The sequence below is a fragment of the Pseudozyma flocculosa genome, assembly GCF_000417875.1.
Source record: "Pseudozyma flocculosa PF-1 unplaced genomic scaffold scaffold00006, whole genome shotgun sequence".
NCBI lineage: Eukaryota > Fungi > Basidiomycota > Ustilaginomycetes > Ustilaginales > Ustilaginaceae > Pseudozyma > Pseudozyma flocculosa.
The window spans coordinates 835,413-852,638 of NW_006920874.1; the positions used below are offsets into that span (position 1 = coordinate 835,413).

At 63.3% G+C, this 17,226-nt stretch overlaps 5 protein-coding genes across 5 annotated transcripts in view; 3 read left to right on the plus strand and 2 right to left on the minus strand.

The window, feature by feature from the left end:
* Positions 1-1,857: 1,857 nt before the first annotated feature.
* On the plus strand, positions 1,858-3,261 carry PFL1_02379 (uncharacterized protein; the record flags this gene model as incomplete). Its single annotated transcript, XM_007879891.1, has 1 exon — positions 1,858-3,261. One exon carries the CDS (start codon positions 1,858-1,860, stop codon positions 3,259-3,261), a length of 1,404 nt encoding a protein of 467 aa, XP_007878082.1.
* Positions 3,262-4,159: 898 nt separating this feature from the next.
* On the minus strand, positions 4,160-5,122 carry PFL1_02380 (uncharacterized protein; the record flags this gene model as incomplete). Its single annotated transcript, XM_007879892.1, has 6 exons — positions 4,160-4,231; positions 4,344-4,358; positions 4,482-4,597; positions 4,712-4,740; positions 4,847-4,868; positions 4,981-5,122. The coding sequence occupies 6 exons, from the start codon at positions 5,120-5,122 to the stop codon at positions 4,160-4,162; spliced, it is 396 nt and encodes a 131-aa protein (XP_007878083.1).
* Positions 5,123-5,666: 544 nt separating this feature from the next.
* Positions 5,667-7,613, minus strand: PFL1_02381 (uncharacterized protein; the record flags this gene model as incomplete). Its single annotated transcript, XM_007879893.1, has 3 exons — positions 5,667-5,866; positions 5,979-6,040; positions 6,172-7,613. 3 exons carry the CDS (start codon positions 7,611-7,613, stop codon positions 5,667-5,669), a joined length of 1,704 nt encoding a protein of 567 aa, XP_007878084.1.
* Positions 7,614-14,446: 6,833 nt separating this feature from the next.
* On the plus strand, positions 14,447-15,518 carry PFL1_02382 (uncharacterized protein; the record flags this gene model as incomplete). Its single annotated transcript, XM_007879894.1, has 2 exons — positions 14,447-14,779; positions 14,928-15,518. 2 exons carry the CDS (start codon positions 14,447-14,449, stop codon positions 15,516-15,518), a joined length of 924 nt encoding a protein of 307 aa, XP_007878085.1.
* Positions 15,519-15,926: 408 nt separating this feature from the next.
* The window catches only part of PFL1_02383 (uncharacterized protein), a gene marked incomplete at both ends in the record, with an annotated part of 1,423 nt that continues 123 nt past the window's right edge, over positions 15,927-17,226 (plus strand). Inside the window, 3 exons of the mRNA XM_007879895.1 lie at positions 15,927-16,728; positions 16,834-16,977; positions 17,062-17,135. Coding sequence (XP_007878086.1) covers positions 15,927-16,728; positions 16,834-16,977; positions 17,062-17,135 — 1,020 coding nt within the window. The remainder of the gene's footprint in view (positions 16,729-16,833; positions 16,978-17,061; positions 17,136-17,226) is intronic.

Genomic DNA, 17,226 nt, shown 5'->3' on the forward strand with positions numbered 1-17,226 from the left:
ACATCGGCACCAAACCCGAGCGCAGTGCCGGCGGCGCGGCGCGGCTCGCCCTTTCCGCCCTCCGCCGCCGCCGCCGCCGCCGCAGCCGCCGCCGTGCTGCTGGCCTGCTGCTCGGTGCGATCCAGCCCCTCGAAATCGCCCTAAGTGACTTTTAGCGCCCCTCTTGCTCGACATCGTTTTCTATTTCTGACCCCCGGCAATGGTCATTCCCGTGGTGATCATCCGTCTTTTGGGCAGGGGTCATGACAATGGAGATGACGGGGACGGTCGACGACGCTCGAAAGAAGTGCGTACCGCACAGGACATAGCTTCGTGGACACCATCGGTAGAGCCGATCGTCAGGGCAGGTGAGGCGCGTTCTTGCCCTGCTCCCCGACGGGCCCTGCCCATCTGCCCTTCATCTCCTCGGTCGACCCGACGTCTGGTCGATGAGCGCCAGGACAGCTAGATAGAGAGGAGACCGACTGAGCCACGCCTTGCTTGGCTGTTTCGCCCGCCGAGTACACTCTGGGCGTCCCTTTGCATCCGCCTCCTTTGATGCCATGCTGGACGGCCCGTCCGCAAAGGTACGCGAGATGATCGCGGGCAAGGGCAGGCCGCTCGTGCCCTATCACACGCCGGCCCCACCGCTCCATTTCATCTGCCAAGACCGCAGCTCCGCCTGCCTGTTCTCGAAACTCTCTGGGACGGTGCGGGCAGCAGGTGCTGACGCGGCTGCATGCTCCTGCAGCGCTGGCTGCGGGACTCGGTGCACGCCAAGAACGCCGGAACTGCCGCGTCGACGATCCCCTTTGTACGTCGGTCGGTCGTCTTCTTTGTGCCTCCCCGCTCGCGGTCAACGCCTGGCCGAGCGCCCTGCGCCCGCAAAACAGGAGGCTAGGGGTCGTGTTTTTCGCACAAGGGCGTCAGGCAGCAGACATATACTCCGGCCATACCCACCAGAGCGATCGACTTGGGCGGCTGGGTCTCCGCCTCGACGCCGGTCAACTCGACATAGAGTTGTGGCGGTGCTCCGAGCCCTAGCTTAGGCCGTTCGCGGATGGTTTCCGGTCTCGCCTCGTCACAAGCGGGGCAGAGATGTATGCAGTTGCAAAGGCAGACCGAAGCTGTCAGTAGGCCAAACAAAGCAGCCTTAGCTTGCTTTTGGTCGCGGCGGTGGCACGCTCGGCGTCGGAGAGGCGCCTGCCTGCCCCGCCTGGCTTTTGTTTTTCCACCGAGGGGCGAAGAATTGGTCGCACGCACCTGCTGCGGACCAGCAACATATGCATGCATACGCGTACGTCTTCTGCGTGCGTGCTGCCTGCTTCTGGACGTACATACGTACGTCCTCGAGCGGTAGCTGAGCGCTGTCTGGCGGGCCCTGGGGTTGGTGATGGTACAGCGGGCAGGCAGCCAGAGAGAGGCAGGATGGCCAGAGAGGCGAGCAAGCGGGCGAGCGACCGCCGCCGCCGCCCTTCGGTGATCCCGACGCAGTCCTGCTCCCCCCTCCCTCCCTGCCTGCTAGACTTGCCCCCGTCACCGTTCCGCTTCCCCCCTTTCCCCTTCCCACCCACCACCACTCCCCTCCCCATCCACTCACTCTACCTCCTTCCCTCCCTCCCTCAAGTCGCTCCTTTTTGGTATATCAGGATCCGCCTTCTTATCGGATCTCTGGCCCCACCCTCTTTCCCCCCTCTCCCCGTGTCATTCCCATCATCCGACGTGCCTTGCTAGACAGACACACAGAAGAGGCAGCACCATCTCCCTCGACTCTCCTGCGACCCTCGTCATCGATTGATACTCGGTCGCCAATCCTCAGCATACACTACTGCACCCCCGGCCTCAAACGGCGGATCACCACCCTCCTTCGATACAGCAATGCGCGTCTCGACTGTCGCCCTCGGAGCCCTCGCGCTCGCCGCCCCCCTGGCCTCGGCCAAGGCCCACAGCCGACGCGGCTTCTCCGTCGAGCGTCGCGACCATCCCAGCGGCGCTGACCTCTACGAGATGGCCAAGCGCCAGCTTCCCGCCACCAGCAAGAACGGCATGCCCTACCCCGAGGCCGGCGCCAACCCGCCTCCGGAGAGCAGCCTGCCCAAGGAGTGGATCGACCGCTACAACGAGAAGAAGGCCGCCGGCCTCATCCCCAACATCCCGCCTTCGCTCTACAGCGAGGGCACGGGCGTCACCGGCTACCCTCCCGGCACTGACCTCAAGGCCGCCTGCTCCTGGACGCTGAGCAAGTGCGACACGGGCGACCTGTGGCTCGCTCCCGAGAACAGCGTCGCCATCACCTTCGACGACGGCCCCACGCCCCAGTCGCCCGACCTCATCAAGTACCTCAACGACAACAACCAGCGCGCCACCCACTTCCTCATCGGCTCGGCCGCCGTCTGGAACGCCGACATCATGGACCAGTATGTCAAGGCCGACCCGCCGATGCACCTCGGCGTCCACACCTGGTCGCACAGCATCCAGACGAGCAAGACGGACATGGAGATCCTCGGCGACCTCGGCTGGACCTCGCAGATCATCTACGACCTCACCGGAAAGGTCCCCATGTACTTCCGCCCTCCCGAGGGCGACGTCGACGCCCGTGTCCGCGCCATCGCCAAGGAGGTCTTTGGTCTCCAGACCGTCATGTGGAACAAGGACGCTGACGACTGGTGCCTGCGCCAGGGTACCGGCACCGCCCAGATGGACGTCTGCACGACGGGCGTCGGCAAGGACCAGGACTCGGTCGTCAAGGAGATGGAGAGCTGGGCCAAGGCCACCAGCAAGAAGGGCTTCATCTCGCTCGAGCACGAGACGACGGACCAGGCCATCAACGCGTTCAAGAAGTACCACAAGGCGCTCAAGGACAACAACTGGAACGTCATGTCGGTCCCGGACCTCCAGGGCCTGCCCTACTACCAGAACCAGTGGAACCTGACCACCAAGGTCGAGGACGTCAAGTCGATCCTGCCCACGCGCAAGGCCATCGACATTGTCAACTCGGACGCGGCCCGCGGAAGCCCCCAGGCTCCCGACGTCTCTGCCTTTGCCGACCTCGACGGAAGCGGCCACGCCTCGGCCGGCAAGTCGTCGTCGTCGTCTTCGTCGTCGTCGGCCAAGTCGTCGGCTGCTTCCGGTTCGGGCTCGTCGAGCGGATCCACCTCGTCCCAGAGCGCCTCCAGCAGCAAGCAGAGCCAGACCTCGACCTCGGGTGCCGCCCAGTCTGGCGCTCTCCTCTCGACTGCTGGCCTCGCCTCGGTCGCCGCCGTCGTTGCTCTCTTCCTCTAAGAGTGTCCCGGCCCGTATAGACCCTGAGCGCCACGGACGCGCGTCCGTACCCTTCCTCCTCTTCCCGTTCATAGACTTCCTGGCCAGGCCATGCCTCTCCTTGCTCGCCTCGCGTCTGCTCGTTGGCGCCGACCTCCGGGCTACACTTGACTCGCCACGACGGCAAGGCCCATCTTTCGCTGCTCTGTCGTTTCTGCTATCCGCCTCGACGCTCTCAGTCCCGTCGCACACAAGGTCGCTAGCCACCTGCACACACACCACAATGCCGGCGACCTCTGCCTTCAAGGCTGGTCTTTGATGGGCGAAGTCAACTTGGCAGCAGTACCCCCTTTTCGTTCCCCCTTCGCTTGTCCTCTTCCTCTCCGCCTCGCTCGTCCGCTTGGCCGACACTGCCGTTGTTTGCCCACGACGCGCGCGCGCGCTGCGCGGATCGAGGAAATCTGCAATCCGCTCTCCTTGACGCCATCGTGTGGAACTGTAGATCGTGGCAGAAGCTTCTCGTTCGGCACCGGGCTTGCCGCAGATGGAAGGCGATGAAGCGGCGGCTGGGGTAGGAGAAAGGAGCTGCGTCACCGGCCAGCTTACCGCCGCTCGTTCGCCTCCTCGCTGCCGGCCTTCCCGAGGCCGGTCTTCACAGGCCTTGCAATACGCACACCCGAGCGAGATGCCGTCCTCCGCCATTTTGCCCTCCTTACTATCCGGCACACCGACGGACAGGGCAGCACACGCACGCAAGAGCGATGGAATATGTGGCTTTGAGAATTCCGCACGCTCGTCTCTCGCGCTTCACCGGCCGTTCAGCGTCCCACGACGTCCAAGGACGGGAATGCAGGACAACGACGGCGGTAGATGAGCAAGTCGGGCACTGTTACACAGCGTGGCGGGCTGAGGCAGCCGTTTAAGGAGAAGCGGCGGTGTTGAAGATGTCGTTGTGGAACAGGGTCTTGCTGCCATCGCCCCAAGGGAAGGCCTGCAGTGAGCAACAGTGGGAGGACCGCAAGCAAAAATGAACGGTCAGCTTGTTTCTCCAAATCTAGGCGATTAGGGCGAAAGGAAGATCTGGTAAGGGCGCCAACACGAACCTTCTTGCGGATGGTCTGTCGAATCATTCGAAGCCAGATAGTTGGCGAATAAGAGGACGGCGCGGAGAGGAGAGTCGGTCAGCGCCTACGTGTCTAGCTCGTCGTCAACCCGAAGGCATGCTCGCGCGCAGAACTCACGTTGTACTCGTACTTGGTCTTCTCGGGGGCCTGCTCGCCGTTCTCGTGGAACTCGTGCATGGCGTGGGCGTGGTGCTCGGCCTCGATGCCGTAGATGTAGACGCCGAGGACGATGGCTGCGGGTGCAGGCGGCACAAGAACAAGGGCGAGTATGAAGACCGTCTGTCAGCTTCGATGGTCCGGCTAACGCGGGGGCGATAAGCGGCGGGACCGGCCCGGCCAATACTTACAGCCAGGAATGCAGACGTAGATCGATACCCTGTAGTCGATCAATGAGCAAGATTCAGCGATGAAGGGGTGAGGTGTCAGTCAGGAAGACTTCAACGAGGCGTAGGGTGGAAGATGGAAGAGATGGTCCGACTCACTTGCGCCAGAGGTCAGCCGACTCTACAAAGAGTCAAGTCGAAGCGCCGTCGTCAAGTTTGTCACGATGGAAAGTCAGCGCTCTGCATCCATCAACGCGAAAGTGTTCATCGGTCGAACGACGGAGGCGACTCACTGGCAGCGTGCTCCTTGATGTGCATTCGCTCAGCGACAAACTCGTTGCCGGTAGCGGCGCCGGTCGAGTAGCCGCGGGCGAGCGCGGAGCGGGCGAGGCCGGTGCCCTGGCGAGAGAGGAGGGTGGCGAAACGAGAGGCCATCTTTGACAGTAGTGCGTGTGACGAGGCGGTGGAAGGAAGGGTTGGTGTGGAGAAGGTTGGGTAGGTGTCAAGAGCAAGCTTGGCGGCCCCGGGTCGAGTGAGATGGATCTCGGGCGGGGGAGGGCAGAGCAGCCGCCAGCCCCCGGCCAGCGTAGGCCTCGGAAGGGACAGGGCGGATTTCAATTCGTGCGACCGCCCCCCGGCTCCGAGTCGTGGCACGTGATCCCCTCCCCCATCTTCCAGCACGCCGTCCGGCATCCTCGATGGCGCCGTCGGTGCAGCTGGCTGCGCTGTCCCTCCGTCACCACCACTAGGCTGGCTGTTGCGATGCACGCACATGACCGGGAAGATATGAGCAGGGACAGGGAGTATCGCATGTTTGCAGCAGGTATCTATGTGGCGCCGATCGCCGGCAGTGTCACGGCGGCCACCCTCAGCCTCCTCAGCCTCCAGTCTCGCTCATCCAACAACAACATGGAGCCGAGAGCCTGATGATGGGCCCGGATTCCAGGCCCTCCGGAAGCCGTTTGCGTCCAGCGGGCCGTCATTCATCGTCATTGTCGTCATCGTTGTGATCATCGTCGTAAACGCCAACGAGGCCACCGCCCTCGCCTCCGTCATCGGCTCGGCGCCGCTGCTTCTTTTTGTCGTTACGCACGGGGATCTTAATGCCCTGCGACGCCAGCTTGCGTGAGAGCGGCGTTGGATCCAGCATGCCGGGGAACTTGCGCGGAGAGTAGACAGCTGCAGAACGCGGCGGCGCAGCAGTGAGTTTGGAGCCGGCCCAACGTCAGCGCATGCGTGGATGCAAAAGCGCAGGTCGGACTAGTTGGCGAGGTCTCCTCCCACTACTCACTGAACGGCTCCGTGTACGTCTCTGCTAGGGCTTCCGACACGCCCGTGCCCACCCGTCCGTTGCTGGGGGCACATATGTGCAATGTGGTGAAGCAAGGGACAGCAGGGTCGAGAGATATGGTTAGGCTCAAGGTGCAGATCGCGCGAAGCTAGCCCGCATAATGTCGGTTCCTGAATCCGGCCTTCAAACTCACACTTCCAGGTTGACAAACATGAGCTTGATGCGGTAGACGCCCTCGGTGCGGACGCTGATGTCCTGGAAGACGAAGAAGGTGCACCATTTTTCGCTCTCGTCCTTGAGCACCGAGGCGCTCGCCACCGCCGCGCCGACAAGATTGCGCGTGTAGGACTCGGCGGGCATGTGCGCGAAGGCGGATGGAAACATGGGCGAGTGCGCCATACCCTGGGCTGGGCTGCCGCTGTACGGCCTCGACGGGGCGGGCGGCGAATCTCTGAGCGTGTCGGACGTGGATCTCGACCTGCCTGGAAGATCGAGCGCCGCGATGGATGGGATCTGGCTGGAGTTCTGCGACAAGTCCCCGATCTCTGAACGACCGCCGCGACCAACGGCGGCGCCGTAGGACGACTCGGTCTCCGGGTTGGCAACATGCTCGCCAGAGACTTGCGGTGGCTGCGCTGGCGTAGAGGCGTGCGATGCAGCGCCGGACGCAAAGTTGGGCGCCGCGAAAGGGAGAGTCAAGGCGTTGTGATGGACCAAGATGTTGCGGGGCGCGAGCATCAGGTCGTCCGGGTGGCACAGGTCGGTGGCGAGCAGGAACAGGGAGGTATTGACATCGAGCGGGCTGACCTCCTGGCCCGTCGCTTCGTCGGTGATGATGAGCTTGACAATCAGCGTCGGGCTAAGAGGCCGCCGATCCTTGTCGCCGAAGCCGCACATTCTCGCTCGGTTCGGATGCTGCACGACGACGAGACGGTAGCGCCGTCCGTCGCTGACTTTGCTGAAGCCTTCTGGTGCCCCGCCGGGACCTCGGTTGGTTCCTTGCCGCATCGGATACCCCATTTGCGGTCCGGCCGAGCCGGGCAAGCCAGCCAGATCACGGTGTTGCATGCCCGGCGTCGAGTAGGCGTCCCGGTCATTTGGGCGCTCGTTGTATCTCGACCTCTCGGCGTCCGTTCCGTAGCGGTAGGGCGCCTGGTCGTAGTCATCGCGAAGCTGAGCCGACGGAGCCGAGCCCGGCATCTGCTGTCGGTACGGCTGCGGGTGGTGCGCGGCACTGTGGTATCGTTGGCCCCGCTCGTCCTGCATGTCTGTCCGGTAAGGCGCTTCGGCCTCGTTGTAGAAAGCGCCTTCTCTCCCCTCCCATGACCCTGCCTCGGCGGGGAGTTGCCGGTAGTCGTCGTCGCCATACTCGTCACCGATGGCAGGTCGGCTCGGCCGACGCCGATAGTACGAAGGTGGTTGCGGTACCTGTTCGCCTGTCCCCGCCATGGCAGAGTAGCCATACGGATCCTGCTGATGGCCATCAGAGTATCCGGGATGGCCCGTTTCACGCAGTCGGGAGGGTCCCGCGCCCGAGGTCGTTGCCTGGACATCCTCAGGCTCTGGCGTCCGCAGCTCGGCCGCAGATCGCTTGTCATCCTCGTAGACGGGTGAGCCGTTGCCTGAGTGTGACATGGCGAGGCAGATGCAGGAAGCAAGCCTTGGGACCGTCTCAAGCTCGAGCAGAAAAGGTCGAGACGAGTTCAGGAGCGATCTTTCTTTCGACCGACCGAGGTGCGCCCCAAAGACGAGAAGATCACCGGCCTTCGGGTTGCTCGAAAGCTATGCGGGATAATCAAACGGGCCTGCCTCTCGGGAGGTGCTGACCAAGGCGCCCACTCGAGGGATGGCAACCGGGGCGTGAGCAGGGCGGTGTCGCGATGAGTTCGCGATGAGGCGATGCCGATGGGGCTAGGCTGGGCGGCAGTCGGTCAAGGCAGGGAGGGGCCAGGGCGCGGGTCGGCTCTGCCGCGGCAGCGGAGCTTGAGCCGAAGCCTTGCCTCGAGCGAGGCAAAATGGGACAGAGTAGACCGGGTACGGCCCGGTCCCGAACCGGCTGACGTCGTGGCAAAGAAGCTAGATGGCTGAGCCTTGCGCCGGTCGATATCACGGGCGGGTGGGCTAGGCAACCGACGGCTTTGATCAGAGGCAGGGCGGCACGCACGCCGACTGGTACGTCTGCTCAGCGAGGGCAAAGAGGGTGCGGCCGGGAAGTAGGACGTTGATGAAACGATGGCGAGGCGGAGTACGATAGATCGGTCGACGGAAGAGCTTTGACGCCGTTCACCAGCGGTGAGATGCGAGGATGCAACAGAGACGATGGGGCAATGTCGTGCGAGCAGGCGATGGCGGCGGCAAATATGGCGACTAGAAGGCGGCAAGGATAGGGTTGGGTACGGAACGGAGACTGCGTGCGGAACCTGATGGTGGTTATGAAGCTGTTTGCGTGCGGACCGGTTGACGGAGGCCGAGGGCAAGCGGAAGGGGCGACGAGCGGGTGGCAGGACGAGCAAAGACGAGAGGAGCAATGAGGGAGCGGCGGCGGGCGACGAGGGGGCAGGATGCCCGGCCGGCTTGAGACCAAAGGGGTTTGCGGCCTTTACGGAAAGGCACGGCTCGGGGGAGAGGGAGGTTGGTGGAAGGGTGTGGCGAACCCTTCCCCCCCTCGGCTGTGCCCCCCTCACGCTCTCCGTTGGGGTCTCTCTCGCTCGCAGTAGTGTGGCAGCATGGCGGAGGGCGATTGCCTAGACGAGCTGCAGGCACCACCACCTCTCTCGCCTCGCCATAGTTGCCACGCCCCGCCGTGGTCCCAACTCCCCGCCTGGGTGGAGGAACGCGCAGCGCGCACCCTCACCTCTGTCTGGCCAGGCCCTGTCCTCGACATCCAACTCTCTCGCCCTTGCCACTGACCTCGACTGAGGGGGGCCAGCTTCGTACACCCAGGCGAGGTTGCTTCAGGCTGCTGGTCTGATCTTACCGGTACTCTCTCTGAAGGCCAAGGCGAATCGCGCGCTGGCCAAGGTGGTTGCGTGTTTCATCAACGCTGTGGGCCTTTCTGAACGGAATCACCGAGACCAAGAGGCAGGGCGCGTTCGCATGAAGCAGGATCGGAACGGGCTCGGAGCTCTGTCGCGCCGCTAGCTCGGCCAGGCCCAGCCCAGCAGGCTAGGGCAGCTTAGGCTGGACCCGGCCAGGCTAGGCAGGCCAGGCCAGGCCAGGCTAGGCTAGGCTGATGACGGCGGACGCGCAAACAAGCCAGAGTCGAGGCCTCCTGACCGCCCACGTACCTGTATGACTGCGCCGCGGACGGAGCAGGCCAGACGAGGCCAGGCCAGTCGACAGGTGGGCGCTCCAATGGAGCTGTGACCTGACCTCACCCTCCTCATCCTTGATCGCTCCCCATCATCGATCGCTGAACCGCCTCGTAGGCTCCTTTCGAGACCCCACCGCGCGCTCGTCGTACGTGGACTTACGGCTGGATCACAGCGCCTGCTTATGTGCTCATCCTACCTGAGGTGCTCAGCGTGGGGGCAGATCGCTTCAACGTGTCCCCATCTATTGACCAGGGCGCTCAAGGGCAGACCTGGATGTACAGGAATGGCGACGTACATCGAAGCCTCGGAGAGATGGCCGAACTCCCGCCACACAGCAACACTCCATGCCTCGCCAGATGTACCTCGTTCTTCTACCAGGCAGCCAAGAGAAAGCACCAAGACTCTGGCACGACCACAGATGCGGATGGCAGGCAACATCCGCTGCTCGGTCGAGCCGCTACCCTCGCTGTCTTTGCCAGCAACGTATGGAAGCATCCTGTTCGTCTGTGATTCTGGATATGGGAATGGCCGTGGCTGGAGGTGGCCGAGGGAGGCGCGGTACATACCGGTATCTAGGTAGGTACCTGTGAGCGCCATGAAGCCTAGACCTTTGTTCAGCTTTCGGTTGGGAGCGGGCCGTTCTGGGAAGCAAACATCTGGAGCTGCGCGCACACAGGGCAGTTGGTCAGGCAGCGCTGGGCCCGGCTGCTTGCTGTCTTGCCTTACGACAGATGTGCCGGGCTGATTGCCAAGCAGCGCCGCCTGTCCTGCCTGGCTCCTGAATGGCGGACTAGGAAGGCTCGCAGCGGAATCAGACCTGGCCGCATCCCGGCCCACATTGCGGCGCACATCGCCGCACCGGGCTGACCTTCCGGGGCGAAGCGGCGAGTCCGAGACCAAGGCAGGCCGTGTCCGGCGTGCGGTCAGCTGCAAGATGCAAGCGTGATGGTCACTCGACGGGGCGTTCAGCTGGCAGGTACATACAGACCGGCAGGCCAAGCGTCGCACGTTCGACCAGTCGTCAGCAGGCTACTGCGAAGAAGGAAGCTGCTCATCCGTGTCTCTGCGGCGGATCCGTTGTCATACAGAGCGCTGGCCCTGGTGTACCGGTACCATGACGCCGACTGACTGCAGCAGTAGCAGTGCTTGTGCGCCACTGCACACCATATGACGCCTGATTTGTTCTACAGTAGTAGGTGCCTGCCCGTCCTCGACCGTCTTCCTGCTTTCACTCGCTTGCTCGCAGGTACAGACAGGCGAGAGAGCGCGGTCAGGGCGATTCGGCACGTCATCCTAGCTCGCTCGCTTCATCTCGCCGCCGCGGGGTGATCTATCTGGGCGGCATCATCCGCGGAGCACGGGTCTTGCTGCTACCGTAGGTGGCAATCTGGCTTCGAAGACCGTACCCTCGCTAGGATGAAGGCCTCGGACTCTGCGAACACCGAAAAGGCTGCGGACAAGGCCTTCTCGAGGGGCGGAAAGCGAGGCCTAAAGCCTGTCACCGGGGCGTTTGGTCAAAGGTCGATCCCACTCCAGACCGCGAAAGGAGAGGGAAAATCAAAAAAGGTGGCGCCGGCCCGAGCCGGGCAATCAGCCTCGGCGGAACCTGGTTTTGAGGTCCCGACCAGCTTCGTACCGACCTCTCGGACACGCGCGGAATTCTTTCCAGGCACGGCACGACGCCCAGCAGGCCCAGCAGCAACACCCATCACACATCGACTCTTCAGCCACCTTCGAGCCTTGGTGCTGGTCGTGATCACTCACTGTACTTGCACCCATAGTAGGAAGTGCATGTACAGTAGTGCGAGGAGAGTTCAGCAGCTTGCTTTGTGCTTACTGCGCGCATCATTCAGCGGGTCCTTGGGCGGGCGTCATCATGTCCAGATCCTGGCTGGCCAAGGTGAAGTTCACATGACGTTCCCGGGGAGCTGTGTGTCTGCAGCTGTGCGTGGCCCAAACGAAGGCTAGGCTCGCCCGGCCCGGCCCGGCCTGGCGTGGCCTGGCCTCCAGCCCAGCGGAGACCTGCTTGTGGCTGGCTTGTCTAAATTTGCCGACGCAAAATTTGCGCCGGCGTCTCCCGTGACGACGGGCCTGCCTGCCTGCCTTGCAGGCCTGCTTGCTGCTCTGCTTGCTTGTTTGCTCGGCCCAAGCCTCCCCGTTGAACCCCGCGAGCTTCCCGCCGTTGTTGACCGCTGCGAGCCGGGAAGCGGCCGAATTCCGTCGCCGCGCTGCCAGACCGGACCGGATCGGAGCGGCGCGCCCTGGCAGGCCGCGACTCGCGATCCAACAAATGGCGCAGCGTCCGCCCACATCTTCGCATCTCTGGGATCCAGCAGGCAGCATGCTTGATCCCGTCCCCGATCGCCTTGCGAGCCAATTGCACCACCGCCTCTCGCATCGTCAGGGATGCAAGCAAGCAAGAAGGTAAGATGCGTCAACGGTCGCTTCGGCACCTCCTCATGCACGCGCGTCGGCCATGTGTGTGAGGCACCGGCGCCGGCGCGGCAGCAGGGCCAGCCTGGCCACCCTGGCAGGGCGAGAAACAGCGGCGCGTCAAGGCTCGCTACCGTCTCCGCTTTCCCTACATACATGGCGATGATGTGATGGCCGACAGCCGTCGTCGAAAGAAACCCCACTGCAGTCTTAATCTATGCTGGCCGTGCATGCGAAGAAAAGAGGCCGCACACGATGCCGCCGTGTCCGGCTTCCCCGGCTGGCTTGCGGACACGCTCGAGGTTGCAACACGGACGGACGTGGACAGGCCCGCAGCAGTATTGTCCCTTTGCTCTTACAGCGAAGCCTGTCCCTTCCCGGCGCGCTCCAGGTCGTGCGTGATGCTTCACAGATCGACAGGTCGGGCTCCTCGAGCGTCGACGACATTCAGCATCGAATCTCGGACTGGCTTGATTCGGCCGCAGCGGCAAAGTACAGAGCCTGAAGTCGGAGCGTTGAAACCGCACGATACCGGCCGGACCTTGGTACGCACGGTATGTCCCCTAACGCCGAGCGGACTTCCGACAGGCGATGCTCCGCGCCGTAGCGAGCTGCGCTGCAAGGATCGGGGCGAACTTGCGTGTGAAGACTCTCGAGGACCTCTGCGCTCGTCGGAGTTGGCCGAGTGTCCCTTGGGAACAACAACAAGATGTTTCTCTGGCCGTAAGCGCCTTTGCCTACGAGCGCCAAGAATCGAGTCCAGGTTCCATCACAAACGGGAGACTGAGGCCATAGGCTCATCGTGCAGTAGAGTGGGGATCTGACCTCCGCAAAGATGGCCGCTCGAATTCAACAGGCTGGCCTCCGGCGGTCAGTCCAGCAGTAGCGGCCACGATACTCGCACCGATCTAGCTCGGAGATAGGCAGCGTACTGTTGTGTGACCCGCCACAGCGGACATTGCGACGGGCAAACGTTGAGCCGCGCCATTCATGATTGTGTTCTGGGTCTCGAAGCCGAGGTTAGAAGCTGTGCATGTGCCGAGCTGTGAAGCAAAGGCCAACCGAGATTGCCGATCCCTCGACCATCAACGCTCTCCTGTACGCTGGCCCTATCCAGTTGCACGAAGCTGCGTTCTCAAAGCAGCGGGCGCGAAGAAGAGATCGTAGCATGGAAGAAGTATCATGTTGTCGACCGGCGCTTGTTGGCCGGGGACGCGCGGTTCGTTCTGATGAGAAGGCCAAGGACCTGCCGTTGCGCGACCGGGCACGTCCGAGAGAGTGGACTGCGAGTCGCGCCTCGTTGCGCACGCAGTCCGGGCAGCGCAGAACAGCCTAAAGCTGCAGACTGCATCGAAGGCAGGCGGCGTACTCGTGCGTCATGTTCGAGATCGACGTAAGCCAGGGCTGACCTCCAATGCTCCGACAGATCATCGCCGACACCACTCTGTCCTGGCAAGGTCTGTGCTGCGGTCCAATGCGGTGTCGCTCGCTCGGTGTCTCGTCCCGCCCACGACCAACGTTAAGGCAAGAGAGTACCTTTGGTACCGGAAGGGAGATGACCGGACGCAGGAACAGATCACGGAACGCCAAAGGCGCGGCGGCGGCGGCGAGAGCAAGCTGCTCGCTAGCGAAAGGGATCTGTGTACGTCCACTGGTCTGTGCGTTCCGATCGCTCGTTGACACAGGCGCCTCCAACGTGACCAGGCTGGCAAGCCAGGCGGGCGCCGGAGTCGACGGCGCGCCTAGACGTTGGCAGCGAGCGGGCAACGAGCTCAGCTGGTGGTCTCGGGGATCCCCGTCGTCAGGCAGCTGCGAAAACGGTTCCGGGCGAGGCGACAAGATGGCAGGCCTGCCGCGCTCCGTGAGCCGCCTTAGACCGTCTGACATCCGTACGAAAGGACCCGCCGCCCGCTGGCATCTCGCCGCCGTAGGAATACGGAACGGCCGATCTTTGGTGGTTTCGGAAGCTTCCGACGGTGAGGAACACGCAACTCGCTGTCGTCCAGACGGAGCGTGACGTCAGGGCCGGGCGCCAAGCCCGAGCAACGTAACCTTGCTTCGGTGTAAACTATATCTCCGGCCGGCCGGCTGGGCGTTCCGAATGATGAGCCGATCGTACATGTGGCCCCTCCCGCTCCTCGCTTGCCTTGTGGCCCGCAAAGTGGCCCGTGTCGCCGGCCCGCCTGTGCGCGTCGTTCTGCTTGCCATGCGGTCAAGCGATCGAAGCAAGCAAGCAAAGCAAAGCTGTGCAAAGCATGGCTGGCGAGCCAGGCTGTGCTGTGCATCGAAGCCGACGTTACGGTTGGTGCTTCCTTGCCGGTGCCGCGCGTGGAGGCAAGGCGCTGCAATGAAGAGACGAGGGTCGAGGGGCGGGTCTTGGCAAGCCCGCCTGCAACGGCATGCTCTCCGCGGCGTTTGATGCCCCACCCCGCACGGCTGAGGAGCCATGCCTCCTTCTCGTGTGGAGGTGTCAGTCCAGCGCTTTTCAGCAGCATGTAGAGCAGCAAGCCAAACGACGACGGCGTTGCCGAAGCTCGCTGCCTGTTCCATGTTGGCTTCGCTCGTTCTATAGCGTCTGACTCGACATGCCACGGCTGACGCCGAACACATAAGAGAGGGAGGTTCGCTCGCCGGGCCGCGCCTTCCCATCTCGCAATCACACCCGAACCTGCAACTACTCGTCCTGAACCAACAGCTGCTCCCCTCTCCTCAACGAACACGATGCTCGGAACATCCGCAACCAAGCTCTCGCTGCTGCTCGCCTCGACCTCGGTCGTGGTGGGCGCCTCGCCGCTCCTCTCGGCTCGGCAGGACAGCACCGCTTCTGGCAGCGGCAACTCGTCTTCGCTGCCCACTTTCCCCGTCGGACTGGCCTCTGCGACGTGGGACGGCGAGCTGTTCTACCCCAAGCCGATCGACGACTTTGAAGCGACCAAGTACGTCGGACCTCGACCCGATGGCGACTCGAGGCCCGTGTGGTACCAGTGGGCGGCGAGCGAGCAGCCTTTCCTCAAGGGATGCCGCTGCGTCTACGCCCGGTACGGCACCAACGAGGTGAGTGTCTCGGACGACCCGGCCTTTCCCTGCCCAGCCCGGCCTGTTACGATGAGCGGTTCATCCGACGACCATTACTGAACACACCGCCTCCCCCCCGCCTTCTTGTGTGCTCGCCTGCTCACTCGTCTATCGACGCCTCAATCAGAACGGCACCGTCTCGGTCGAAAACTCGTGCACCCGAGGTGACCGCGCGTCGAGCATCAAGGGCTACGCGGCCCCGACGCCCGACTATGGCGACGGCAGCTTCCAGGTCGCCTTCTTTGGCGCCAAGCCCGACCAGCGCGGACCCAACTACGTCGTCACCCGTGCGTTTAGCAACAAGCCGGGCGAGGACCTGGTGCGCCTGAAGAACGCCGACAGCCGCGACGACGAGGAGGACAACAACACCAATACCAACAACAACACCAACTCGAACGACAACGACAACGACAACTCGAACGACAACGCCAACTCTAACGACAACGACAACGACAATGACAACGACAATGGCAGGAGGAAGCGCGACGAGGACGGCACCGACGACGACGCCGAGGAGGAGCGGTACGAGACCGTGATTGTGGGCAGCCAGAACTTCTCGGGCTGGTTCCTGCTGAGCCGCACGCGCACCGTGCAGACCGACATCGTCGAGGCCTACCTGCGCGAGGTGGCCGATGCCGGCTTCGACCTGACGAAGCCCTACGAGATCTACGACCAGGAAAACTGCGGCGCCGAGCCGCCGTACAACCCGGACGCCTAGGTCGCTGCGGTCCTAGCCTCCCAGCTCTCCCCCTCCACCATGGGGTTCTTTGTATATAGCCCTGCTTGTCAGGCCTTCCTCTAATCTGAACCGGTGATGCTTTCAACGCGACTTGAGAAAACGAAGTTTCTCTGCGCGATGGGACGATGTCGTGGTTGGTGTCGCACACATGCCGTGACCGTCGCTGCTCGACAGGTTGGTCTGCACCAGGCAAGGAGGCAGGTGGAGGCGTGGGCTAGACCGTCGGCCGTGTTCCGCGTTCCGAGGCGTGGTCCCACAATTTCGGAAGACGTCTCTGGCCGCCTCTCCCATCTTCCAGCCCAGGCACCACCCGCACCACCACCACCACCACCACCACCACCACCACCATTCCGCCCCCATACCACGCGACTCGGCACCCTCTCCAAGATGGACCGACCGCCACAGGAACACCCGCACTCCGAGGCGCTGCTCGCGAGCATCCTCCAGACGCCCGATGTTGATGTACCGGCGAGCGGGCGGCCGAGCGGGGAGACGCACGCGCACTACGTCGAGAGGCTCAAGGACCGGCGGGTCCAGCTCTCGAACCCGGATCGCAAGCGGCCCAATTCCGGGGGCGGCGATGCCAGGGCGGGGATACGGGCGGAGTCGAAGCTGACGCGGCGGAAGAGGAGGGTCAAGGCTGAGTTGGCGCGGATCAAGCGGTTGCGGATCGGTATGACGCAGGAGGTTCGACGACGTGAGGAGCAGGAGGAGGGGCAGGAGGTGGAGGGGAGGAGGAGGGGGAGGGATGATGGGGGAAAGGAGAGGGAGACGGTCAAGGAGAAGCAGCGCGAGCTGGCCGAGATCAAGAAGCAAGAGAGGAAGACCCGATCCCCTTCGTCGTCGTCGTCCTCGATGCGGACCAAGGGAAAACGGGTGGAGCGCAACGCCACCAAGCCGCTTACACGGTCGCAGCGCAAGGCAATCGGGCTGGAACGTGTCGACGCCAACGTCGAGTACGAGCTGATGCAGCCGCTGCACGAGCTGTGGACGTCGTACATCCAGCAGCTGCTCGGCTTCACCGTCCTCGACGCATCCACGTCCCAGCTCGTGCCCAACCCGAGCTTCAACCGCCCCGGCGCCGGTGCCGGCGGGGGGGTGGGGAGCTTGAACAACCTCTCTTCCGGCGCCGTCTCTGCGATACAGGGAAGCCTGATCAAGGCGGACCTGTGTGGCGCCCTCGTACATGGTGAGTTCGTCCTTGCCAGTCGTCCTCGTCTAGACGTGGGGGTGGTATCCTCACTCCCATCCTACTTCGTCCTTCACTTCCTCCCTTCCTTCGTTCGGTCAACAGTGGTACGCTCTTCGAACCCCTCGCTCGTCAACCAGAGCGGTCTCGTGGTCAAAGAGACGGAACGCACGCTCGTCATTGCGCCCCGACCCCGACCCCAAGCGACGTCGGGAGGCGAGTCCCATTCCCCTTCTCCAAAGACAAGAGGTACGTCGCTCTCGTCCTCCTTTGTAGCTCTCAACGGGCAGCGCAGCGCTGATACCGACTCGGTACGCACCCGCCTGTACGCAGTCGTGCCCAAGCACAATACCGTCTTCGCCATCGACATCCCGCTACCCGGCGACAACGTGGCCCTGCACAGGAGCGTGCGCTTCGAGCTGCACGGCAACCACATGATGCACAGCCTCCCCTCGCGAGCCACGCGCAAATTCAAGGCGCGGGCCACTACCGACTTTT